Source organism: Bubalus bubalis, chromosome 7, assembly GCF_019923935.1.
Source record: "Bubalus bubalis isolate 160015118507 breed Murrah chromosome 7, NDDB_SH_1, whole genome shotgun sequence".
In the NCBI taxonomy this organism is placed as follows: Eukaryota; Metazoa; Chordata; class Mammalia; order Artiodactyla; family Bovidae; genus Bubalus; species Bubalus bubalis.
The window spans coordinates 26,358,058-26,385,171 of record NC_059163.1 but is presented as its reverse complement, the minus strand read 5'-3'; the positions used below and the strand labels follow the sequence as shown (position 1 = coordinate 26,385,171).

The 27,114-nt window shown below is 44.8% G+C and overlaps 1 protein-coding gene across 2 annotated transcripts in view; it reads right to left on the bottom strand.

Annotated features, from left to right (window-relative positions):
* Positions 1–25,277, bottom strand: part of SCARB2 (scavenger receptor class B member 2) — an 81,783-nt gene extending 56,506 nt beyond the window's left edge. Inside the window, exon 1 of one of the 2 annotated variants that reach the window (XM_025289873.2) lies at positions 24,781–25,277. In XM_025289873.2, the coding sequence (XP_025145658.1) occupies positions 24,781–24,897 (117 nt within the window). In that variant the 5' untranslated portion in view covers positions 24,898–25,277. The remainder of the gene's footprint in view (positions 1–24,780) is intronic. The other variant, XM_006079160.3, reaches the window with a different exon arrangement.
* Positions 25,278–27,114: the final 1,837 nt, after the last annotated feature.

Here is a 27,114-nt window from a genome sequence, read left to right as displayed (position 1 = left end):
CACTAGTGCTTAGGGTATTCTTTGTCTACAATCTTTCCTTTGTTTCCCACCCTTACTATGTATTATGGTCTAATCTGTGCATGCCCCCCACCAAACAAACTTGTATATTGAAGTCCTAACCCCTAGTACCTCAGAATGTGACTGTATTTGGAAACAGGGTCTTTTATTTTTTAAAATATTTATTTATTTGGCTGTGTCGGGTCATTGTTGTGTTGCCCAGACCTCTCTCTAGTTGTGGCACCCAGGCTCTGCAGTGTGGGGCTCAGCTGCCCCAGAGCATATGGGGTCTTAGTTCCCCAACCAAGGATCGAACCCACATCCCCTGCACTGGAAGGTGGGTTCTTAACCTCTGGACCACCAGAGATTCCCTGGATACAGGGTCTTTAAAGAGAAATGAAAGGTTAAAGAAGTCATTAGGGTGGGCTGTGATCCAATATAAAGGATGTCCTTATAAGAAGAAGAGATTAGGATATGCTAAGTCGCTTCAGTCATGTCCGACTCTGTGCGACCCCATAGACAGAAGCCCACCAGGCTCCCCCGTCCCTGGGATTCTCCAGGCAAGAACACTGGAGTGGGTTGCCATTTCCTTCTCCAGTGCATGAAAGTGAAAAGTGAAAGGGAAGTCGCTCAGTCGTGTCTGACTCTTTATTTTCTCCTTGATGAGATCATGTATTTTCCAAATTTTTATAATGAATAAAAAAAAAAACTTTAACATTGAGAAAAAAAAATTGGGGGGTGGTGTGCCACACGGCATGTGGGATCTTACTTCCCCAACCAGGGATTGAACCTGTGCCCATGGCAGTGGACATGTGGAGTCCCAACCACTGGACAGCTAGGGAACTCCCAACGCTGAGAAAAATTTTTAAAGGAAGAGAGGAAAAGGAGATCTACGGATAAAGAGAGTATAAGTCCACTAATGAAACAATAACTAGATTGCATACGAAGCAGCTAATGACATCACCTGAAACCCCTCTAGTGGTGAGGATCTGAATCATAATAAACAGAGACATTGGCCTCAAAACAGGATGGAAACCACGCCCTGTGACACAGCACACCACCGGATGCCAAGGTTTTAGTAGTCCAGGCCTCCAATTTAACAGAAGTGGAGCTGTAAGGGAACTTAATGATATGACTCTAGTATTCAGTGGAAAATATCTCAAGACTCTGCAGGGAAAAACAAAGTGGTGCTGAAATAAAATGCATGCAGAAAACCCAAGCTTGTCAGAGCAAATACGGTCGTCTAGAGGGCTGGAAATCAATTCCTATCCGGAGTCGGCCAGGTCACAGGACTGGGGGCTCCTTGTGGTTTGGCACCAGCTGGAACATCTAATCATCCGATTTTTATCCAAACAGCACATTAGTGAAATATTCCTGGCCTTTACTATCAGTACTGATTTACCAATTTGAGGTCAGATTGGTGAGATGGAAAAATTTAAAGAGAAACCACAAAAACCCTTTCCTTCCAAGCTTGGGATCCAGTTCAGACTCACTTGTTGGGGAAACACCCCCCTTCCATTCCCCCCACCCCTGCCACACACACATTAATCTCTCCCTACCCCAGCCATAGAGCAGCCTAATTGATCATTTTAGGCAGTTTTTTTTTTTTTTTAAGAGCTTTGTGGTGTTTTATATTATCTTCTAAATGGGAGTCTTAGCTATCTGAGAGGACCAAGGGAGAGAGTCAGACCCAGAAAGAGAGAGAGGAGATAGCAGCTGACAGAGGCTGACCAGATAGAACCCAGAGGCCATGGAAGGACAAGGAAGGGTCTGTGTCCCTTCATATCAGAGCCAGGCTCTATATGGTAACTCTATGCGATAGAGATATACCAGAGTTTCTCTGGTATAAAGTGCACACACAGCCCCTAGAAACAGCTCAGTTAACACTGAACAAAACCTACCTAAAACTGGTATGTTAACTATGAAAAGTGTAACACGGAAATCTACTACTGTGGGCAGGAATCCCTCAGAAAAAAGAGAGTAGCCATCATGGTCAACAAGAGTTCGAAATGCAGTACTTGGAAGCAATCTCAAAAGCAAGAGAATGATCTCCGTTCGTTTCCAAGGCAAACCATTCAATATCACAGTGATCCAAGCCTATGCCCCAACCAGTAATGCTGAAGAAGCTGAAGTTGAACGGTTCTATGAAGACCTATAAGACCTTTTAGAACTAACAGCCAAAAAAGATGTCCTTTTCATTATAGGGGACTGGAATGCAAAAGTAGGAAGTCAAGAAACACCTGGAGAAACAGGAAAATTTGGCCTTGGAATATGGAATGAAGCAGGGCAAAGACTAATAGAGTTTTGCCAAGAAAATGCACTGGTCATAACAAACACCCTCTTCCAACAACACAAAAGAAGACTCTATACATGGACATCACCAGATGGTCAACACCAAAATCAGATTGATTATATTCTTTGCAGTCAAAGATGGAGAAGCTCTATACAGTCAACAAAAACAAGACCAGGAGCTGACTGTGGCTCAGATCATGAACTCCCTATTGCCAAATTCAGATTTAAATTGAAGAAAGTAGGGAAAACCACTAGACCATTCAGGTATGACCTAAATCAAAGCCCTTATGATTATACAGTGGAAGTGAGACATAGATTTAAGGGCCTAGATCTGATAGATAGAGTGCCTGATGAACTATGGACTGAGGTTTGTGACACTGTACAGAAGACAGGGATCAAGACCATCCCCATGGAAAAGAAATGCAAAAAAGCAAAATGGCTGTCCGGGGAGGCCTTACAAATAGCTGTGAAAAGAAGAGAAGCAAAAAGCAAAGGAGAAAAGGAAAGATATAAGCATCTGAATGCAGAGTTCCAAAGAATAGCAAGAAGAGATAAGAAAGCCTTCCTCAGCTATTGATGCAAAGAAATAGAGGAAAACAACAGAATGGGAAAGATTAGAGATCTCTTCAAGAAAATCAGAAATACCAAGGGAACATTTCATGTCAAGATGGGCTCGATAAAGGGCAGAAATGGTATGGACCTAACAGAAGCAGAAGATATGAAGAAGAGGTGGCAAGAATACACAGAAGAACTGTACAAAAAAGATCTTCATGATGCAGATAATCACAATGGTGTGATCACTCACCTAGAGCCAGATATCCTGAAATGTGAAGTCAAGTGGGCCTTAGAAAGCATCACTACAAATAAAGTTAGTGGAGGTGATGGAATTCCAGTGGAGCTATTTCAAATCCTGAAAGATGATGCTGTGAAAGTGCTGCACTCAATATGCCAGCAAACTTGGAAAACTCAGCAGTGGCCACAGGACTGGAAAAGGTCAGTTTTCATTCCAATCCCAAAGAAAGGCAATGCCAAAGAATGCTCAAACTACCACACAATTGCACTCATCTCACACGCTAGTAAAGTAATGTTCAAATTCTCCAAGCCTGGCTTCAGCAATACGTGAACCATGAACTTCCAGATGTTCAAGCTGGTTTTAGAAAAGGCAGAGGAACCAGAGATCAAATTGCCAACATCCGCTGGATCATGGAAAAAGCAAGAGAGTTCCAGAAAAACATCTATTTCTGCTTTATTGACTATGCCAAAGCCTTTGACTGTGTGGATCACAATAAACTGTGGAAAATTCTTCAAGAGATGGGAATACCAGAACACCTGACCTGCCTCTTGAGAAATTTGTATGCAGGTCAGGAAGCAACAGCTAGAACTGGACATGGAACAACAGACTGGTTCCAAATAGGAAAAGGAGTACGTCAAGGCTGTATACTGTCACCCTGCTTATTTAACTTATATGCAGAGTACATCATGAGAAATGCTGGGCTGGAAGAAGCACAAGCTGGAATCAGGATTGCCGGGAGAAATATCAATAACCTCAGATATGCAGATGACACCACTCTTATGGCAGAAAGTGAAGAGGAACTCAAAAGCCTCTTGATGAAGGTGAAAGAGGAGAGTGAAAAAGTTGGCTTAAAACTCAACATTCAGAAAACGAAGATCATGGAATCCGGTCCCATCACTTCATGGGAAATAGATGGAGAAACAGTGTCAGACTTTATTTTTTGGGGCTCCAAAATCACTGCAGATGGTGATTGCAGCCATGAAATTAAAAGACACGTCCTCCTTGGAAGGAAAGTTATGACCAACCTAGATAGCATATTCAAAAGCAGAGACATTACTTTGCCAACAAAGGTCTGTCTAGTCAAGGCTATGGTTTTTCCTGTGGTCATGTATGGATGTGAGATTTGGACTGTGAAGAAAGCTGAGCGCCAAAGAATTGATGCTTTTGAACTGTGGTGTTTGAGAAGACTCTTGAGAGTCTCTTGGACTGCAAGGAGATCCAACCAGTCCATTCTGAAGGAGATCAGCCCTGGGATTTCTTTGGAAGGAATGATGCTAAAGCTGAAACTCCAGTACTTTGGCCACCTCATGCAAAGAGTTGACTCATTGGAAAAGACTCTGATGCTGGGAGGGACTGGGGGCAGGAGGAGGAGGGGATGAGAGAGGATGAGATGGCTGGATGGCATCACTGACTCGATGGACGTGAGTCTGAGTGAACTCCGGGAGTTTGTGATGGACAGGGAGGCCTGGCGTGCTGCGATTCATGGGGTTGCAAAGAGTTGGACACGACTGAGCAACTGAACTGAACTGAACTGAGAGGATTTTGAATTGGAGGCCTGGACTACTAAAAACTTGGCATCCTGTGGTGTGTCTCCTATAGATACCTTTCAAGTTATCTGCTTCCATTCAAATAAAAACCTTTCTCTTACCCAGAAATTTCCAGAAAAATGCAGGGCAATAATTTCTCCTCCTTTGTGAAGTCCTTGAGAATCCCCCTTAACTGGATGAGTCATCCATTTTTTTTGATTCTCATAACACATTATATAGGAATTCCTTAGGGAAAAAAGTGCTCAGGATGGAAAACATCTTCTAAAAAACTGAAGTTAATCAGAAGCAACATGACACAGGTGATATTAGCAGCCAAAAACGAGAAGTGCAGCTACTCAATATCGGAACATATTAGATTACCTATTGGTGCTGACCTACAGAAAAAGAGTAGGGTTTTGTTTTTTTCTTTAATCCTCACCACTCCTCCAGGACAATGCAGGTTTTGGAGAAATATTGGTTCAGGCAACAAAACATAGTAGAAGAAAACTATACTTTCCATCAGCTTTGCTTATAAGATGCTGGGAGAGAAGACCATGATGTGGGGCAACCAGAGAGCAGAAGAGAGGCATGAACAGTCACAGCCAAAGCCACAGTCAAGCTCCTGAGACAGCAGCTCGACAGCTCCAAGTCCAAGGAGCCCTTAAAGGGTACCCAGAGGAAGCAGTTGTCCCCTGCCATTTCGGCCACATTCAGAAAAGAAAGAAAGAAAGTGAAGTCACTCAGTCGTGTCCAACCCTTTGTGACTCCATGGATTGTAGCCTACCAGGCTTCTCTGTCCATAGGATTTTCCAGGCAAGAGTACTAGAGTGGGTTGCCATTTCCTTCTCCAGGGGATCTTCCCGATCCAGGGATTGAACCCGGGTTTCCCGCATTGTAGACAGACTCTTTTACCATCTGAGCCACCAGGGAAGATATGAGAAGCCACCACATTCAGATACGAGAAAGCAATTCAGACAGATACATTAGAGTCAGAAACACACAGATCGAGCACCTATTAGTTTCTGTATCTTATTGGTAATCCAGCACCCTAATTTGTGCTTCCCTGGTGGCTCAGACGGTAAAGCGTCTACCTGCAATGTGGGAGACCCAGGTTCAATCCCTAGGTCGGGAAGATTCCCTGGAGAAGGAAATGGCAACCCACTCCAGTACTCTTGCCTGAAAAATTCCATGGACGGAGGAGCCTGGTAGGCTACAGTCCATGGGGTCACAAAAAGTCGGACACAACTGAGCAACTTCACTTTCACTTTTTTCAGCACCCTAAAGAGCTAAGGGGCTTCCCAGGTTGCACTAGTGGTAAAGAACCTGCCTTCCAAGGCAGGAGATGTACGAGACACGGGTTCAATTCCTGGGTCGGGAAGATCCTCTGGAGGAGGGCACGGCAACCCACTCCAATATTCTTGCCTGGAGAATCCCATCGACAGAGGAGCCTGGCGGACTACAGTTCATAGACTCACAAAGAGTCGGACAAGACTGAAGTGACTTAGCACACACACACAAAGAGCTAAACGCAGCCAGTTCCTTTTGTGGGTGGGGAAAAAAAAAATCTGTGTCCCTCCATGATCTCTTTTCAGAACAATTATTTAAAGCAATGCTATTACCATGGTTTTCTTGCAAAGTATAGAACTATGCATTCAATGCATCCAAACACAGTATGTGTGTGTGCCAGGCATTGCAGGTTCGGGATCCCTAGCAACCAGATCCCTGGTTTCTGTGTTCCAGGAGTTTACCTTCTATTTGGGTGATGGTGATATACACATGCAAGATAATTAACAATGTAAAGTAGCAGGTAATAAATGGCCAATGAGCACACCAAACAGTGGTCTCTGTAGTGTTTAGACAATGAATTCTACAAACTGAGATGGAGAAGGGTAGGGCTTAATGTGAGCCAGGAAGAAGGAATAAAAATTTGGCAAGCAGAGAAGTTCATGGGGGTGGATGCCTTCTGGACAGCTGGGGTTGATTCCACTATCCTGTCTGGCTGACAGAGTGAGCCCTTCCTCTGTGCTTGATCTATGTCCATCTCTTCTGGAGCCCTCCGTTTAATCAGAAAGAGTGGATATGGAGAATGAGGCAGTAAAAGATCCAGAGGAGTGATGGTATTAGGTCTGACTGGGTGTGGGTTTTATAGGGAGCAGGGAGAGTCATTTAGAGAGGTACATTGGGGTCACAGAAGTCTAGATTTTATCTGATGTATAAGGAAAGAGTATGGAAGGTTTCTGAGCTGCAGAATACTATCAAGAGCCAAGGGTTGTGTTGTCACTTTATCTCATCCAATCCTCTTAATGGAAGTGCTGGAGAAGACTCTTGAGAGTCCCTTGGACAGCAAGGAGATCAAACCAGTCAATCCTGAAGGAAATCAACCCTGAATATTCATTAGAAGGGCTGATGTTGAAGCTGAAGCTCCGATACTTTGGCCACCTGATGTGAAGAGCCAACTCATTGGAAAAGACTCTGAGAAAGATTGAAGGCAGGAGGAGAAGGGGGTGACAGAGGAGGAGATGGTTGGATGGCATTATCAACTCAATGGGTCGAGTTTAAGCAAACTCAGATAGTGAGGGACAGGGAAGCCTGGTGTGTTGTAGCCCATGGGGTCACAAAGAGTAGTTAGACACGACTTAGTGACTGAACAACAACAATCCTCTTAGTAGTCTTTAAAAGGAAAATCATCTTCCCTGTTTTACATCTCAGGAGAACAAAGCTCAAAGAGGTTAGGTGAATGCCTGGCATCTACTGTACTGGTAGAGGGTGCAGCCTGCCTCCCAGGCCAGGACTCACAGCAAACCTGTGCTCCTGGCAATGCTGAATTTTACCAGAGCCTTGTACTCCTGGAAGACAGCAATGGTTCTAGAATCTTTGCTTCTGTGTTCTGGGAAATAGCTGGCTTCAAAGAAACACCCTTCCCTGTATGACTTAGAATCACAGATGTCTCTCTTGTTTACCTAAGACAAGGCCAGACGCTGACCCTCCAGATTCCCATTTTTTGCCTCATAATCAATTAGCTGGACAGCCTGACCCCACTGATCAGTGGTAGCCAAATGTCTGCATGGTGACTACCATTAATAACACTGTGCTGTACACTTGGGGCTTCCCTGGTGGCTCAGTGGTAAAGAATCAGCCTGCAAATGCCAGAGACCTGGGTTTGATCCCTGGGTCGTGAAGATTCCCTGGAGAAGGGAATGGCAACCCACTGCAGTGTTCTTGCTTGGAAAATCCTATGGACAGAGGAGCCTGGTAGGCTACAATCCATGGGATTGCAAAGAGTCAGATACAACTGAGCACGCACATGCACAGGCCTCAATAAAGCTGGGTAAAAAAAATGCTTGTTAATCAAACTTCAGGTTTCTCTCCTTTCCAGCTGCAAGAATGCCTCATAAAAGGAAAAGCCTTCTGGTTAACTCTCAGGGTCCTGAAGATCATACAGTCAGATGTACTCCCAAATGCAAGATCCCCTCCCCCTACCACCAGGTCCTTTCCCCTTTACAATAATCCTTCTAAACAGCCTCTCCTTATCAAAGTCAGATTTGTGTTTTATCTGACACTCCTAACTATTGTGCCAGGCTGCCTATTTTGCATTGACACAGGCGAGACGTATTCTGGAAGCTTACACTGGCACTTTATGGCAAATAGATGGGGAAACAATGGAAACAGTGACAGACTTTATTTTGGGGGGCTCCAAAATCACTGCAGATGGTGACTGCAGCCATGAAATTAAAAGACGCTTGCTCCTTGGAAGAAAAGCTATAAGCAGCCTAGGCAGCATATTAAAAAGCAGAGACATTGCTTTGCCGACAAAGGTCCATCTAGTCAAAGCTATGGTTTTTCCAGTGGTCATGTACAGATGTGAGAGTTGGACCATAAAGAAAGCTGAGCACTGAAGAATTGATGCTTTTGAACTGTGGTGTTGGAGAAGACTCTTGAGAGTCCCTTGGACTGCAAGGAGATCAAACCAGTCAATCCTAAAGGAAATCAGTCCTGAATATTCATTGGAAGGACTGATGCTGAAGCTGAAGCTCCAATACTTTGGCCACCTGATGCAAAGAACTGACTCATTGGAAAAGACCCTGATGCTGGGAAAGATTGAAGGCAGGAGGAGAAGGGGGTGACAGAGGATGAGATGGTTGGATGGCATCACCGACTTGATGGACAAGAGTTTGAGCAAGCTCTGGGAGTTGGTGATGGACAGGGAAGCCTGGTGTGCTGCAGTCCATGGGGTTGCAAAGGGTTGGACATGACCGAGCAACTGAACTAACTGAACTAACACTGGCACACGTGAGAAGGAGGGCTTGGCTAAGATTGTTATAAGAATTAAATGAGGCTTAAGCAGAGTGCTTATCTCCAGTCACACTCGAAATACTCAGTAAATGGTGACTGTGATGTTGACTATCACCATCTTCAGATTGGGGATGAGAGGGTTCCAGATTTTGTCTGAAGAAAGAAAGGAATCATGTCACTTCCATGAGTCTCCTCAAGTATAGACAACCCAACAAATGTTAAACAAAAGAGAAAAGAAAGAAAAAAAAGTTTTTAGTCACTATCTTCATAAAATATCCTACATAAGGTTCAGTTAAAGTTGAAATAACGAGGAGTTAGCATAAAATTGGAAATAACTAAAATGTTGAACAGGACAAGAATGACTTAGTAAATTATAATAATTCACAGACTAGAGTAGAAAGCAATCATTAGGATTATAAAAACTACTACACAGAAATAAGAAACATGCTCATGATTTATGTTAACTGGTAAAAGCAGACAATGCAAAATATGTATAAGTGTGGACAAAACCAGCAGATAAAATGCAAACATGAAAACTTATAGGGGGGGTGCTATATAGTAATGTTACAATTTCAATTTTTTAGCTATCTTCAAAATCATCAAGCCTTCACTAGATGTCTAATAGCATTCATCTCTATAGAACAGGGTTAGGCGGGGTCTTCCATTCTCTCTGTGATGTTTCTCTGCACTGTTTGGATTTTTTTTACAAAAAAAAAAACTACTTCCATAAGCAGAAAAAATAACTGTTCCCTTAAACATATTTTTTAAAGTGAAAAAATCTAAGGAACTCAATTCTATAAAATATATTAATTAGACCCCCAAGGGAAGGCAGAAGTGGATACAGAGGACTAATTTCATCTAGCTTTGCCTCTGTCCTTGCAAAACAAAGGCGAGGCTGATGCCTCATCAGCTGTGGTCAGCTCTGCCTCACCAGGGCCAAGGGCCTCCATCCCCCACACTGGGCTTTGCAGTATTGCTCCTCCTACTATTGTCAGGATAGTTGATGTAACACTCTGTATTCCTGGCCAGCTTTTTCTGACAAGATATGGATGCTTGCTCATTTCAGAGTGAGAAAGGACTTGCTGCGGCAACATGGACAGACCTAGAGATTATCACACTAAGCGGAGTAAGTCAGAGAAAGATAAACATTATATGATTTCACTTATACATGGAATATAAAAAGCAATACAAATGACCTTATTTACAAAACAGAAGCAGACTCATAGAAATAGAAATTTATGGTTAGCAAAGAGCGGGGCAGGAATGGAGAGGGATAAACTGGAAGTATGGGATTAACAGACGTATGCTTGTCTATATAAAAAATATAAACAAGGAGGACTAACTGTATAGCACAGGAACTATATGCAATATTTTGTAATAAGCTATAATGGAAAAGAACTGAAAAAAGAATACGTATATGTATATACACACATACTGAATCACTTTGCTGTACATCTGAAACTAACACAATACTATAAATCAACTACACTTCAATAGAAAACAAAGAAAGGATTTGCAGCCTCATTTATTTATTAAAGTAAAGAAAATCATCTCAGAATTATCCATCCCCAAAGAGCCAGTCAGTGTGAGTTAACAGATGGTAAACAGCCTGAGTTTATCTTGCCTGGTTTGCATCCAGTTTAGGTAAAAAAAAAACAGTCCGAAGACAAGAGGAAGAGTTCCCAGAAAGAAGAAAGGCAAACTCGTTCCCAGAGGGGAGGGTAAAACTGGCTGTTCTCATGACAGTCTGACTTGAACTTACTTCTCCAAGTTTCAAGTTGATGACAAAGTTTCAGGATGGAAATAAACATCTGGTCGACTGGAGTCCTACGCTAAGCAAACCAAATAAAAACCTAACAACAACAAAAACACCAATGCCTGACAGCTTGCCAGAGCCACACTGACAGCAGGTGCTGTTACAATCGGGACTTCTCCTCACTGTAGGCCTCCCCCGACCCCCGTCACTCTTAGCTGAGTCAACATCCTTACAAGCCTCACACCATCTTTGACTTTGAATCCACCCAAATTTTGCTCTCAAGAGTATTGGTTTTTTCTGTACTTTTTTATTTGGCCATGCCCTCAGCAGTGAAAGTGGAGAGTCCTAACCACTGGACCTCCAGGGAATTCCCTCCTGCACCTTTAACGTGTCCCTTGGTGCCCAACCTCCCCACTCACAATGGCCTTCAAGGAACCTAGCGTACACTGTAAATCCCAGAGTAGATGGTGTGGGGTGTGTACGTGTACACACTAAGTAGAGAGGAGGAATGAGAGAACAGAAGGCAGTTTATAAATACAGCTGCCAACGTTTCTAAAACAGTTGCTTCTTTATTTTTATCTCCTTCCCTGATGTTCAATTCAGAGAAGGACAATTATCATTACTACCAGGCTGCTACTGACTCAAAGTCTCCAGGAGGCAGGAGCTCTGCTGGGCATTATGGACACTTTAAGCCTTCCATTGGCCCCACAAGCTAAGAATTCCCATTTTGCTGGTAAGGAAATGGGGGCACCAGCTTTCCCAGACTCACAGAGCCAGTTGAGTCAAGTCAAATCCCACCAAGTCTAGGTCTGTGGGTTTACAAAGTCCATGCTTGACCACTCTAGGAGCTGCTACCCCATCACACTTCCAGAGTACAGCTGCCAGATTTAGTGAATAAAAACACAGGATGTCCAAGGATATCCCAAATATCGCATGCATGCGTGCCAAGCTTCAGTTATGTCCAACTCTGTGCAACACTATAGACTATAACCGGCCAGGCTCCTCTGTCCATGGGATTTCCCAGGCAGGAATACTGGAGTGAGCTGCCATGCCTTCCTCCAGGGCATCATCCTGACCCATGGATAGAATCCACATCTCTTATGGTTCCTGCATTGGCAGGCGGGTTCTTTACCACTAGTGCCACTTGGAAAGCTCAAAATATTGCACAGGCTATGTCAAAAATGCTTTAATTCTTAAGGATGCAATGCTGAAGAATTCAGGGGCAAAGTGTTGTAATATCTGCAACTTGCATTCAAAAAATTCAAGAAAGAGTATATAAGAGAAAGATGAAGTCAGCACAGCAGGATGCTTACAACTGATAAACTGAAGAGAATCAAAATATTGCTTAGACATACTCACTAAAATATTATCTGAAGTTTATCTGAAATTCAAATTTAACTAGGCATCCTGAATTTTATCTGGCAACCCACCCCAGAAAGACTGTGAAACTGTGGAGAAACCATCACTTGGGCTCTAAGACCTCCCTGGGCCACTAGATAACCCTGCAACCAGCAGAGTCTTCCACTTATGCTAAATTAAAAATCAGCATAAGGTCCCAAATCAGTTTTACCATGTGACTTTGGATAGTGCAGAACATGATGAATTTTTCCAGGTGTAATGTGGTAATACTACCATCAGAAGAAATATTGGAGGGACTTCCCTGGTGGTCCAGTGGTTAAGAATCCACTTGCCATTGAAACATGTATAATATCATATAAGAAACAAATCGCCAGTCCAGGTTCGATGCAGGATACAGGATGCTTGGGGCTGGTGCACTGGGATGACCCAGAGGGATGGTACGGGGAGGGAGGTGGGAGGGGCGTTCAGGACGGGGAACACATGTACACCCGTGGCGGATTCATGTTGATGTATGGCAAAACCAATACAATATTGTAAAGTAATTAGCCTCCAATTAAAACAAATAAATTTAAATTTTAAAAAATACAAAAAGAAAAAAAAGGAATCCACTTGCCAATGCAGGGGACGTGGGTTTGATCCCTGGTCTGGGAATTAAGATCCCACATGCCTCAGAGCAACCAAGCCTGTGCACCACAACTACTGAGCCCACGAGCCCTAGAGCCCGTGCTCTGCAACAAGAGAAGCCGCTGCAGTGGGAAGCCTACACACCACAGCTAGAGAGTAGCCCCACTCACGGCACCTAGAGAATGCCAGTGTGCAGCAACAAAAACCCAAAGCAGCCAAAATAAAATAGATAAATAAGTATTTAAAAAAGAGAAATATTGTAAAGATGATTGAGTTATGTGGTCAATCTGCCACATCAAAGCCAGGTCAATCATCTGGACTGAAAAACCTTTCAGTTAATTTGCCAATATGCATATACTGAGAGCTTTCTCTGTGCCCAGCAAGCATAGGCCCTGTTTCAAGAAGACATTTCAGCTAAGGACGTAACACTGACATGCACGTAACAGTGGACGTTCATGTGCATGGCCCAAAGAAGGGCTATGCCTGAAATTACCGGGATAATATCAGTTGTTTGGATCCATGGGTTTCCCTGATGGCTCAGACAGTCAAGAATCTGCCTGCAATGCGGGAGACCTGGCTTCGATCCCTGGGTCGGGCAGTTTCCATGGAGAAGCAAATGGCAACCCACTCCAGTATTCTGGCCTGGAAAATGCCATGGACAGAGGAGCCTGGCAGGCTAAGTCCATGGGGTCACAAAAAACTGGACATGACTGAGGGACCTACACTTTCATCCTAAAATTCCCATCTGGATACCTCGCAGGCTACTCAACATCAATGTGACCAAAAAAGGGGCTCATGATTTCTCCCCGAATCACTCAGTCCTACTGATGAGAGGAGTCCTACCTTGTCCTCTTCTCCATGTCTTTTCCTGTCCCTTTCTCATTACTGGGCTTCCCTGGTGGCTCAGACAGTAAAGAATCTGCCTGTAATGCAGGAGACCTGGCTTCGATCCCTGGGTCGGGCAGTTTCCGTGGAGAAGCAAATGGCAACCCACTCCAGTATTCTGGCCTGGAGGAATTTCATGGACACAGGAGCCTGGCGGGCTACAGTCCATTGGGTTGCAAAGAGTTGGACATGATGGAGCGACTAACACTCTCACTTTCATTTCATTACTGGCAAGGACTGCGGTGATACGGTTCAGTTTTAGGTAGTCTCCCAACTGGTACCCTTTTCTCCAGCTTTGCCCCTTTCAAAGGTATTATCTACATCAGCTTCCAAAGAGTTCCATAAAAAGTGCCTATCAGGGCAGACACTCTCCCCACTGCTAACAGGATAAACTCTGAGGTCCTGATGCAGCCCAAGACGTCAGTCCATGGGACCTGACTCAGCCCATCACCTGCCATCCCAACAGGCCCTTTAAGAACGAGCAACATGGAGTGTTCCACCTTCTCCCAGGTATGACTGGATTAGCTGCTTCTGCTGAGAGGTGTTGCTCAGTCATGTCTGACTCTTTGTGACTCCATGGACTGTAGCCCGCCACGCTCATCTGTCCATGGAATTCTCCAAGCAAGAATACTGGAGTGGGTTGCCATTTCCTTCTCCAGGCAATCTTCCCAACCCAGGAATTGAACCTGGGTCCCCTGCATTACAGGCAGATTCTTTACTGTCTGAGCCACCAGGGAAGCCCATGACTTGGTACAGCCACAAGACACAACACATCCACAGCAGCCTGATGGAGATCTTTCGGGAAAGCAGCAGAAGGATGGCTGAGGAATCAGCTGTCCTGATAAAAGCCACATGGAGATGATAAGAATAAGCCCTCAGGGAACTGCATTGGGCTTTAATGCAAGTAAGTTAATATTTTCAGAAACTTTCAGGCCTCAAGAGCACTGCTGCTTGTACTTTTAGTTCAACAAAGTGCTACTTAATAATTAAACACAAACTCAGCATCCACATTGCCATCTACAGAGTCTAAATTTACCTGGAGATAATGCAGACCAACTTTGAGAAAACATGATCTAATAGTGTGTGGAAGATTCTCATTGGATTCCACATTAATAAAATTCACTAAATATCAAAACACCAGTTGGTTGGCATTATTTTTAAAATTTCTCCCTGAAATCAAGCAAACCCAGTGCAGATTCTTGGAGTAATGTAAGTAGTTTTTACTATTTACCTTTCTAAATACTCTATTGAGGTAAAAGAAATAGGCTGCCATTAACATTTTACCCTTATTCTCTGACCTTATTTTAACTTAGGAACAAAAACACTAGTTTTCTCTTTTTTCTTTTATGTCATTGTTATTAAACTCATTTTGCTTTAATTGCAACTCCAATAATTTCAGCTAATGAGATCTGACAGTTGAGGCTCCAATGTCAGTTTATGTGTCAGCTGCTGCTCTGTCTATAAGGCACAATTAGGACAAGAGGGTAGAACAGTTATCGTGAAAAAGCTCCTGCTACGAAACACCCAGTAGAATACTTTCTAAATACTTCCAGGTAATTTCAAATGTGAACCCAAGGTCGAGAACTGCCAGCCTAAAGGGAGAAAAATCAGCCACCAGATAGAAACTTAATCAAAAGGACCAGGTGAAGAGTGGGGAGATATATGTGGATGCTGGCAGGGGATGGGTGTGGAGAGATGTAGGAACAGTTGAATGAGTGGATGAAAAACAGGATTTTAAGATGTGAATAAATAAGAAGTGTGGCCATGGTAATAATGCCAGGTTCTCTGTATAACTTGTAGAGCCAGTCTTATTATTTTACAACCTGTTTGGTTGTGACTATATCTCTCAAAGATGAAATAAGGGATGTTTCCCTCACCTGCTTATATCTACATCTCCTATTCCTTCCATTACTGTGGATTATCAGAATCATATTAGAAGCAATAGCCTTAAAATGGGATTTGCAAGAGTAATGATGACATTCCTGTAACCAGGAAGCAAGGCATTCTGTCTTGCTTTCTTTAGAAAGAATGTAAAATTCTGAAGCTAAATAAGCCACATGGGGAAGGTCAAGGAATGAAGCAGGTACAGGTCTGTGCATGTTTGCATGCCAAACCCTAGCATTAATATTCAGTTCTCCACAGAAATATGCCCTCTCCCATTTTTGTTAAATGCATGTTAAATTCTTCAATACTAAAAGAATCAACCCTGAATATTCATTGGAAGGACTGATGCTGAACCTGAAGCTCCAATACTTTGGCCACCTGCTGCAAAGAGCTGACTCATTAGAAAAGACCCTGATGCTGGGGAAGATTGAAGGCAGGAGGATAAGGGGGTGACAGAGGATGAGCTGGTTGGATAGCATCACTGATTAAATGGACATGAGTTTGAGCAAACTCCAGGAAATGGTGAAGGACAGGGAAGTCTGGTGTGCTGCAGTCCATGGGATCACAAAGAGTCAGATACAACTGAGTAGCTGAACAACGAATGACCTCTTCAGGCTATCTTTTCATTTTCCTTCTCGTGGTAAAGAGCATCAGATACAAACAGATATTTCTCCACTCTATGAAAGACAGCAGAGCAAACCCCATGACAAAGGGCACCTTCTCTGGACCCTGGGGTCGGGGACAACAGGAGTGTGACGGCGGTGGGGGCAGGGACGGAGGTCCTGTCCAAAGGGCAGCCTCCATTCTGCCCCAGCTGCTGTCACCCAGACTGTGACGGGGCCAGTACTGCAAAACAGCCACATTCGGGAAATTCAAAAACGAGGGGATAGATGTGTACGTACAGCGGATTCACTTTGCTGCACAGTAGAAACTAGCTCAACATTGTAAAGCAGCTGCGTTTGCTGTTGTTTAGTCACTAAGTCGTGTGTGACTGTCTGTGACCCATGGACTGTAGCCCTCCAGGCTCCTCTGTCCATGGGATTTTCCAGGCAAGAATACTGGAGTGGTTGCCATTTCCTTTTCCAGGGGATCTTCCTGACTCAGGGGTCAAACTTCTATCTCCTGCATTGCAGGCAGATTCTTTATTGCTGAGCCACTGGGGAATCCCACAAAAGCAACTACACTCCAATAAAAATTAATCAAAACGAACAACAACAAAAAACCCAAACGGTCACATGTTCCCAGAGAACCTGGAAAGCTGGATTATTCAGCGAAATTTCCAGATTTTAAAGGTATAAACTATTAGTGAGGCAAACGTGACCACTGGAACAAAAATGTGTAGCAGAATAACAATATATAACCAAAATCATCCTGAAGATGTTAAGTTCTCATCTCTCCATTCATCCACATGATGTTTAATAACTATCTATTTTGTATTTTCATTTAACAGGTCGAGAAGATGATACAAAGCTACATATGGCCGGACCCCTACCTTCAAAGAGAACTTTGGGGCTAGCTTTAAATACTGAATTATGTCCTGTGAATAGAGAATCTTTAGCAGGGCTGAGGCTAGAGGGGAATTATTGAAGAATTCAATTGTGGAGCTACTAATGTTCTGGTCTGGTTTGATTAACACACAGGAAAAGACAGGAGATTCCCTGAACCTGATTCACTGATGGCCCAAACCCACTGTTCTTCACGCTGGACTCAGGAGGACACCAAACAAACATGTAAATATATAACAAAGTAAACAAGACCCTGGTGGTCTGAAAACATTAAAAACATAGTTCCCAAAGTAGCCTTACAGAAATAAAGCACGTATGTTATGTCATTTTAAAAATTCTAAAAGTCAACAAAATTAATTAAATGAAAACCAGATCAGTAGTTCTCAAAGGGTGGTCTGAGGTCCCCTGAGGGGCCCCAAGACCCTCTCAGGGGATTCCTCATGGTCAAAACTATTTCTGTAATAACATTAACTATCTACCCTTTTCACTCTCATTTTTTCATGAGCGTATAGTGGAACTTTCTAAAGGTTACACATGTTGTAATGATGTCATTGCTCTGACAGCTAATGAAATACGTGCTCATGTATACTTGTATTTTAGCTTCCCAGGTGGCGCTAGTGGTAAAGAACCCGCCTGTCAGTGCAGGAGATGAAAGAGATGGGGGTTCGAGCCCTGGGTCAGGAAGATCCCCTGGAGGAGGGCATGGCATCCTACTCCAGTGTTCTCGCCTGGAGAATCCCATGGACAGAGGAGCCTGGTGGGCTACAGTCCATGGGGTCACAGAGCTGGATACAACCAAAGCGACTTAACATGCACATACCTGTGTTTTAAAAATGTATCAGTTTTAATTTCTAATATTATAAATATTTATAGATGTAACCAATAGAAACATAAGTTCTTTGGTGTCTTCAATAATCCTTAAGAGAATAAAGGCATCTGAGTCCCAGAATTCTGAATTAGATTATAAATTCCATAAGGGTAGAGACTCTGTCTCATTTACTATCATACCCATAGGTCTCAGCACACTGCCTCACAAATGATTCATACTCAGTAAATATTTCCTAAATAAATGGATGACTGCCAAAGAATATACCTAAAAGTGCTTTTGGATATAGAGAGCAAACACTGAAAGTAGCCTTTATTTTTCTCCGTTGCTTTTGACTAGCTACCAGCTTTGATAAAAAATGGTTGCTTCTTGTAATATATCATGGATATAGACTATGTATCTTGATGATACAGATCATAAATGCCTAGTCACTTGGCCAATATCATGTGTTTTCATTAATGGTTTTATAATCCCACCTGCTGATTCTTCCCTGGGAAACAAGCAAGTGTCTGGCAGAACAGATGGCCCCTTCATTGTGGCTTGATGGTGAAACAAGAAAGCAAAAAACAGTTCTCATAAGCAAAGACCTTCCCCTCCCTCCCGAAAGATATTTTCTTTGATATAAACCTGCAGAATAGTAGTAATTACTAAGAATAATAGCCCCAACTAGAATGATCAACTCTTTTGTATGCTAGTTATACCAGTTGGAATTAAAAATAAATACAGGGTGGGAACAGAAGCACCCCATTTCTGTAAAGTATATGTGCTACTATAATGCACAAAGAAAAAATGTGGATTAATCAACAGTATATTTAACAGTGGTTCTTTTGTTTCTCTTTTTTTTCTTTGTTGTCTCTGACTTTTTAAAATGGCATATATATCTCTTTACCAGAAAAACAGGCAAAAATAAAGAATAAAATACAGGGATGTCCCTGGTGGTCCACTGGTTAAGAACCTGCCTTGCAATGCAGGAGACACAGGTTCCATCCCTGGTCCAGGAGGATTCCACACGCCATGGACCAACTAAACCCATGTGCCACAACTACCAAGCCCGTGTGCCCTAGAGCCCGTGCTCCGCAATAAGAGAAGACACTGTAATGAGAAGCCCGCACGCCACACAATGAAGAGTAGCCTCCCACACACCTAGAGAAAGCCCACACATAGCAACGAAGACCCAGTGCAGCCAAAAATAAGTAAATAATTTCTTTTTAAACAATACAACACAAAGAAAAAAAGAATTGCCATCTCAAGGAGTGAAGACATAGGTTAACAGAATCAGTCTCGGTTTTGACCTGGGTGCTAGTCCCAAGGACTCTGATTCAGCACGGCTCGTGGGGTCTGGGTTTTTTCCATAAGTGATTCTGATGTGGTTCCCTAGAGTCCAGGAAAAACACCAAGAACTGCTGACTTACTCCCTTGTCTTAACCTTTAGTACTGCATACACCCACAGTCACCATTGAATTAGTAAGATGCTGAAAGAAACATCATAAGATTTTGATATCACCAGATCACATTTCCAAAAGCCAGGGAGAAGTTGGATGATTTTGTTGAGCAGTTAAAGCTCCGGCAAGGATATGGCCTCTGTTTATAGAGTTATGGTTTCTGCTGGTGGTGGGCCAATCACACGACTTTGTCACGAATTTGGAAGGAAGAAACTGAGAGATGAAGCGTGTTCATGGGAGGCTCAGCAGCTGGAGCATCACAGAAGGTCAAGGGCTAGGGAAGCCCCAGATGAGGAACCAGCCTGGGCCCGAGGACACAGAGGAAGCTGGTGGGGAAGGCAGAGGGAGAGGAGAGAGACACACTGGGCCTGGATCCTGCTGACCGTCCAGTTTCTACTGGATTCGCAGGAGGCCTTACTGTGCTGTGGTTCTCACCCTTTGAGTTCTACCAGCTTCCTCTTCCAATCTTAGGGAGAAAAAAAAATCCTCTTTCTTGAGCTAGCGTGAGGGTGCCTCATTTCCTCCAAGAGCACTGCTCCTCTTTAATGCTAAGAAGTGGAGGACAATGTGATGTGTGAGGGTAGAATTTATGGTCACTAGGAATCTTTTGAAAGGGAAGAAGGATAACAGGTGTAAATAAGCCAGAACTGTCACAGGCGGGATGTATGATCACCTTCAGGATGGGAAAAGTGAACTAGAAGACCCAGTGTGTGCACCTAACTTCATCATGTGGTCTTTGATAAGTCACTTCTCTACGTTTCCAGGGTCATACAGGCATAAAGGTAACTCAATACCCTAATATGTGCATGCATTCTAAGTCGCTACAGTCATGTCCAGTTCTTCGTGACTCTAGGCTATAGTCCACCAGGCTCCTCTGTCCATGGGATTCTCCTGGCAAATACTGGAATGGGCTGCCATGCTGTCCTCCAGGGGATCATCCTGACCCAGGGATCGAAACTGTATCTCTTAGATTACTTCATTGCAGGCAGATTCTTTACCACTAGCGCCTCCTGGAAGCTCCTAATTTGATACCCACCACTATCCATATTCGAATTTACAGTCTCAGTTTCCTTGACTAGAAAATAACAGATTAAGCGATGCCTACTCTAAGATTCTATGTCTTTATAACCCTGAAGAGAGGCAAATCAGGAAACAGGGTTGCTAGGCAAGAAGGAGCCCTTGAAGATTATATATAGTTGACTGTCTTTATATAAACAAAAATGAAGATATTTTACTCATTTGACTCTTTAAAAATATCACATAGCTTCACCAATCAGTGTTATTTGCTTAAACTGTCAGGGATTATATCTTATCTCTTCGAGCTCCAAGGCTGCTCTCACTCCCTGCGCAGGCCAGCTGGTATTTGCCCAGGGCCTCAGGTTTCCAGTGAAGGTAGGTGACTCTGTCATGTTCGTCTCATCCCTGAGCCCTAATGCTGCCGTCCTTCCTTGGTCTATGAATAGGAAGCAAAGTGTCAACAGTCTCTTGCCCTCTTGCTGCTTCCCCTGCCAGCCCACCTCTTATTAGCCAACTTTGCCCTTGGCCAGCTTGCGCCCTCATTTCTGGGAGATATTCAAACTGTCAGCAAGCCAAAAGGCAAATTTAATATCCTGCACTGCAGAGTTGCTCTCAAGCACAGGTCACGTACCTGTGTCATAGAATCTCAGGATTTTGGAGCTAGAAGGACCTTTATCTACTCTTTAGTTCCTGTCTGTGAAAAGAACAGCTGGAAACAATAAATGTTTGTCGGCTGTGCAAATATGTTGCCAATACAAATAACGATAACAAATTCAGGCACCAGGAAGGGACTGTACTATATGCTTTACATCAATCCTTTTATTTCATTCTTGCAACAACTCAAAGGTAGGTATTCTTATGACCCCCATTTTCAAGATGAGGAACCTGAGGTTTTGAGGGGTTCAATAATTTGCTACTTGGCTTGTCCAATTTAATCCAAGTATTTGTTAGTGACTGAAAAAGGAGTTTTCACCAAGCTCTGCTGATTCTTAGGACACTGTTCTTTCAACTAAAACAATCAGAAGTGAAGCAGCGGGCAGTTAGCTTACCCACCACCAGTACCAGGCACTGCCCTAGTTGCCAGGATGAAATGTAACATAAAACCCTGCCCTTCCAGGTTCTAAACAGAAAAAGAGATTGCTGGGTCCCTGCAAAGCTCTGTCTTCAGGGAGGTCAAAATGCTCAACAAAGAGGGCCTGGCCCATGCTCCAGGATGTGGGTGTGAGCAGCCAAGAAGGGAAAAGTTTCTCTGACTCTTCTGCAATTGAGAAAAGTAAACAGAAACAATTGGGCTTCCCTGGAGGCTCAGTGGTAAACTATCTACCTGCCAATGCAGTACATGCAGGTTTGATTCCTAGGTTGGGAAGATCCCCTGGAGAAAGAAATGGAAACCCACTCCAGTATTCTTGCCTGTAAAATCCCACAGACAGAGGAGCCTGGTTGGTTAAGTCCATGGGGGTCACAAAACAGTCAGACACGACTGAGTGACTAAACAACAAAAAGAAAGAGTTACAGGGCTTTCTCAATGTAAGGCATACTATAACAAGCCAAGGATGGAACCAGACCATCTTGGTTCTTTCCATTCTACTCAATAGCCGAGATCAAAATCTCCCTCCAGTCATCCTCTGGCTGTTGTGGGCCTCAAAGACAATTATCAAATGAGACAGAGTCTTCTAATAGGAATTATGTTACTAAGCTTCTCACAATTAGCCCAACCTACTCATTTGATTTTCATCCTTTTTCTCTCTCCTCTTTTTTGATGTAGACAAAGCAGGACATGGACAATCTTCAAAGGAAAAAAATTAAGAACTAGGAATATCAGATTGTATTATAAGTATATTAAAGTAAGTTATGAATGAATTTTCCATAACAACATTAATGGAAATGATGATGGAAGCTGTCCTTGGGCACCTGTTCCAAGCCTGACATCATGCTTAGTGCTTTACACAGGTGACCTCACTCAGCTTCACAACAGCACACACACAAGCACATCCTAGGTCTGTGTGAAGCTCATACAGTGTATGGAGGCTGTCCCTAAGAAAAGAAAACGCTGCATACAGAATTAGGTAGAGGGCCTTGGAAGCGCCCGTGCAAGTGAGGGACCCAAAGTGTAAGCTTTGTGAGTTTCATGGTGAATGCACCCCCTAGATGGCTAACATCCTCATTGCTCTCAGGAATGAAACTGAGGTTCAGAGAAGTTACGTAACTGGCCCAAAGGCCAAGAGCCTAGAAATGTCAGGGCTAGGATTTGAATATAGGGTGTCTAACCTCCAATCTCATGTATTTTTTATTTGCTTCTAACAAAAATAAAACTGCTATCATTTACAAATAACTATGGTGCTGGTGGTGGTTTAGTCGCTAAGCCATGTCTGACTCTTTCAACCCCATGAACTGGAGCCCTCCAGGCTCCAGTGCATGGGATTTCCTAGGCAAGAATACTGGAGTGGGTTGCCATTCCTTTCTCCAGGGGATCTTGCCCACCCAGGGATTGAACCCATGTCTCCAGCATTGCAGGTGGATTCTTTACTGCTGAGTCACCACGGAAGCCCTACAAATAACTATACATACTACTGTATCCCATGAAAAGTACACCCATTTTCTCTAGTAATTCTTATAATTCTACTATTTACATGAAGAGTTGTTATCCTTATTTACAGATAGAAAAGCCTAGAATTAAGAAAGGTTAAGTACTAGCCTAAGGTTACCCAGCTAGTACACAGTGGAGCCAGATTCATGCCTGTGAATTGACCTGCCAAGTCCTTTCTCTTTCCACCATCTCATGCTACCCGTCTACAGGCGACCCAGGAAAGCGGAGTGGTAATGATGGTAAGGCGTGACCTCTGGTTGCCTTACCATATTTCCACACCTGTCCACACCTAGCCCTGTCATGAGTCTCACATACCACGTGGTGCAGTGTTCCTCAACAGGGTGAGGCAGTTCTGAAAGTTCACTTCTCCTGTACTTTCATTTACAGTCAGATCGGACTCCATTCTTCATGGAGAAAACCACCTTTAAAAGCCAATCACCAAACATCAGTGCAAACTTAAGCCCCAGCCCAGCTGCCTTACAACTGCCCTCCACCCCCACCACCTCCCTACCCACTGCCCATGAATGTAGACCCACAGAGCATCCAAAGGCTGACAATACCTGAGGCACAGGGTGGGGAGATCACCCATCTCACAGACCTCTCCTGAAACAGCCTTTCAAAGCCACACAAGAAAATCCAATTGACTATCATTGGATTGCTTAACTCTAGACACCCAAGCAAGAGGTTACATCCTTAAAGAGGTTATATCCTTAAACTACCTAGCATGGATTTGCAGGTGGACAAGGGTGGAGAGATTCAATTTAGTTTTTTCTTTGAACATGCTTTGAACAATGGCCTTTGAGAAGCTCAGACAGTGGGTCCTGTCACCCCCTTGACAATGAAGACTTTTAAAAATTAAACTATGCTTTGCCATGGCATTTTTTTTTTTAAGTGGCTTCAGATTTCAAGTAATTGATGACTTTTAGAAACCTCTATTTAAAAAATAGGTCTGTTGCCACCTGGAATGAAACAATTTTGCTAATTGGGAGCGCAGTGACCAATTTTGGAGGAGGCCCCAGCTTTTATTATCTGGCCAACAGCAAGTGTAAACGAGTGGGAGAGATCAGGCAGTGATGGGTGCTAACAAGAAAGGCTTCTCCAATAACTTTTTTAAAAGGAAAAAGTGACCCCAGTAACTCTCTCTGGTTCCTCTTTCCACACGGATTGGTGGATGTGGGTGAAAGGGCAGGAGAAATGACCACTGGTGAAATCATAGGATGGAGAGGTCTGAAGTGACCAGCTCTCCAGCCCACTCATCTGAGAGGAAGAAATGGGCTCAGATTAAGAATTTAAATGCAGCTTTGCCTAAGCTTAGGGTTGTTTGCGGAGAAGGTGATGGCATCCCACCCCAGTCCTCTTGCGACTTAGCAGCAGCAGCAGCAGCAGCAGGGTTGAGAAGAGCAAGAAATCCATGATGAGACAAAGCAGCAAGCTGCTAAGTCAGCACAGGCTCTGATGAACTGAAATGTCACCCAGCCCAGAGGCCTGGCCTGGCTACCGAGTGCGGGGCTCAGCCCAGGAAGGCCGGAACACAACAGACTAGGCACCAGCCTCCCATCCCCACTTCACACCACTTCAAAGGCCAGGGCAAGCAGCCAACACACTTGCGGGGTGGCGGTGTCTTTCATTTAGTTTGTTTCCTCATGAAGTGGGAGGGAAATGAGTTTGGGCCCAACAGAGATTGGGGCGCGGGGAGGGCCCAGAAAACAAATGACAGAATTTAAGTGAAAGCCTTCTTTCAAAGTCTAGACCCACAGTCTTGTTTATTACTCTAAAAGGAACAGAATTATTCCTCTCCAGCCTTCTTTAACTCTTACCCACCCAGCCCAAGAAGACAAGGAAGAAAGGAGGGCCCTAGCCTCCGGACTAGGGTTATAAGGGGTGCAGATCCACCCTGCACAAGATTCAGCAGTGGGAGGGTGGGCTAGAAGTGTCCCCCCAATCCCGCTCGACGCGCGCGCGCGCACACACACACACAGCCCGCCACGCCTCACCTTCTCGATCGTCTGGTCCACGGCCTTCTGGAAGACTCGGGCCACCAGCAGCGTGATGCTGGTCACCAGCAACAGCAGGGACAGCGTCCCCACCGCGTAGAAGCAGCACCTGCCCATTCCGCGCACCTCTCCGAGGCCGGGCGGCCGGCGACCGGATGAGAAGGAAGGAGGGAGAGACGGAGGGGCGCCGGCGGAGCTGCCGGAAGACCCGGGACCCTCGGGCGCCCGCGGCCCAGCAGAGGGGCCCGGCTCCCGGCTCCGCGACTGGGCGAGAGCGGCCCCGCTTGCACCCGGCCGGCCGGAGGGGAGTGGGAATCTCGCTTTGGTTTCGCTTTCTCCGGCCGGGGCCGCCGCGGCGCCCGCCTGGCGCAGCTCGCGAGGCAGAGGGAGCGCGCAGCGCGGAGACGCTCGCCGGCCCGGCACTCCGCAACCCCGGGAGGCGACAGGCGGCAGCTGCGCGGGGAAGCGGGCGGGGCGGAGGCTGAGCCCGCAGTCATGTGCCCCGCGGCAGCGGCCGCGATTCGGCCCGAGCGCCCCGCGGCCGGTCCCGGGAGCCGCCCAGCACCGGCGGCTCCCTGACCCTCGCGCAGCGACGCCCCCGCCCTCTCGCCGCAGGCCCCGGGGTTACCGCGGGAAAATCGCCTGCTCTCCCGGTCTCTACTCTCTCCCCAAGATACGAGCTGGGGGCTGCCGAGCACCAGGGATTCAGCATGGATACACGCTGCCCCTGCTATCTACATGAGCTCACAAGTTAGCACGACACTGTTACAGCAATTAAAGCACAATGTTAGCTAGTGCTTTTAGAGGTGGATGAGGAGGTCTGTGCCAGCAAGCACCTCTACCGGGGTGATCTAGCACCCCACGACTGAACTGGTCGTGGGGGATGCGTAAGGGTTTGTCATGTGAAGGGTGTGTACAAAGGAGCGGGGAAGCTTTTGGAGAAGAAAAAGCTGTGTTAAGATATCGGGGGTGGAAAAAAGAATTGTATTGATCAACCATGCTAGAGGTCTCTCCATTATTTCTATAGAAAAAATTGTTTGTATAGACATAATTATTCTATAGAATAATTAAGCTTTTATAATTAAGAATATGCTTTTAAAAACTAAAAAAAAAAAAAAAGATATTGGGGTTGAAAAACCCGAGATTGCCAGAGGAAAGTCTTTTTTGACTCTAGGCTCTGGTGTGCAGTGTGGGGTAGGGGTATGGAGGCCCCTTGGGGTCAGACTTTGAAGGACTCTTGTGTCCTGTAGGAGAGTTGGGACTTTATCCCTCCGCATTGGGGTCAGCGAGAAGCTTCAAGCATCTGCTTTGCTCACCAATGTGTTCCAGTCACCCCAGCTAAAGTCCTCACTCAGCAGAGACTCAATAAATATCAGTGGAATGAACATCAACTATACCCCAGGCCTTGATTAGGTGCTCACACACCTATTTAATACCGGCAGCAGCCTGGTGGCTGTTTGTCCCGGCCCCCCCCAAAGCATCTGGTGGGGAGCACTGCTCTAGAGATTTATGAGGGAACAGGGTTGGGGAGCTAGACCTCGGGTGCAGGTGTGGCCTTGGTGAAGGAGAGAGATGAGGAAGGAAGGTTGAGTCGAAAGAAGCATCTTATGCTACAATGAAGTTCTAAGAAAGTTCAGCAAGGCCTTGGGGGAGTCTTCAAGCCAAGCTGCCCTGTCCCAGGAGCCCAGCACCTCCCAGGAATAGGCTTCTTGTATTTAGTCATGGGCTGGGAGCAGCACTAGGAAACTGGCCTCTACACCAAGCTGGGGATGAGAACCAGATGACAGATTTTAGGGCTCAGCAGCTGGGGCCATTGGTCATTTGTGCACGATCTGAGAAGTCCATTTTCTTGGCCACTATGGTAGTATTAGCCCTCTTTTACACACAAGGAAACCACACGGCTCTTAGGGGCGAGTAACCTAACAAGCTCAACTGGTTGCTGAGTGGTAGGTCCTGCCTGAACCAGAATGCAGGCCTGGTGGCTTCCAAAGCCCTTCCCTTTTCTACCCTGTGCATTGCTGCCTCCCAGCTGCCATCAATGAGAATCTGGGACCTGGAGGTTCAGTTAGGAGACTTTGCTGACCACTTGATGAGATGCTATGATGTATTAAAAATGGTGGCAAAAACTTTGATGCTCCTTCTACTGAGTATTCTTGCCTGGAGAATCCCATGGACAGAGGAGCCTAGCAGGCTACAGTCCATGGGGTTGCAAAGAGTTGCACATGACTGAAGCAACTTAGGGCAGCACACAGCACTATTGAGAGGAGGGTCTATACGGTTTGCCTTGAACTTCGGCTGGATTTAGGGATGGAACGCACTAAATCACCATGTCCT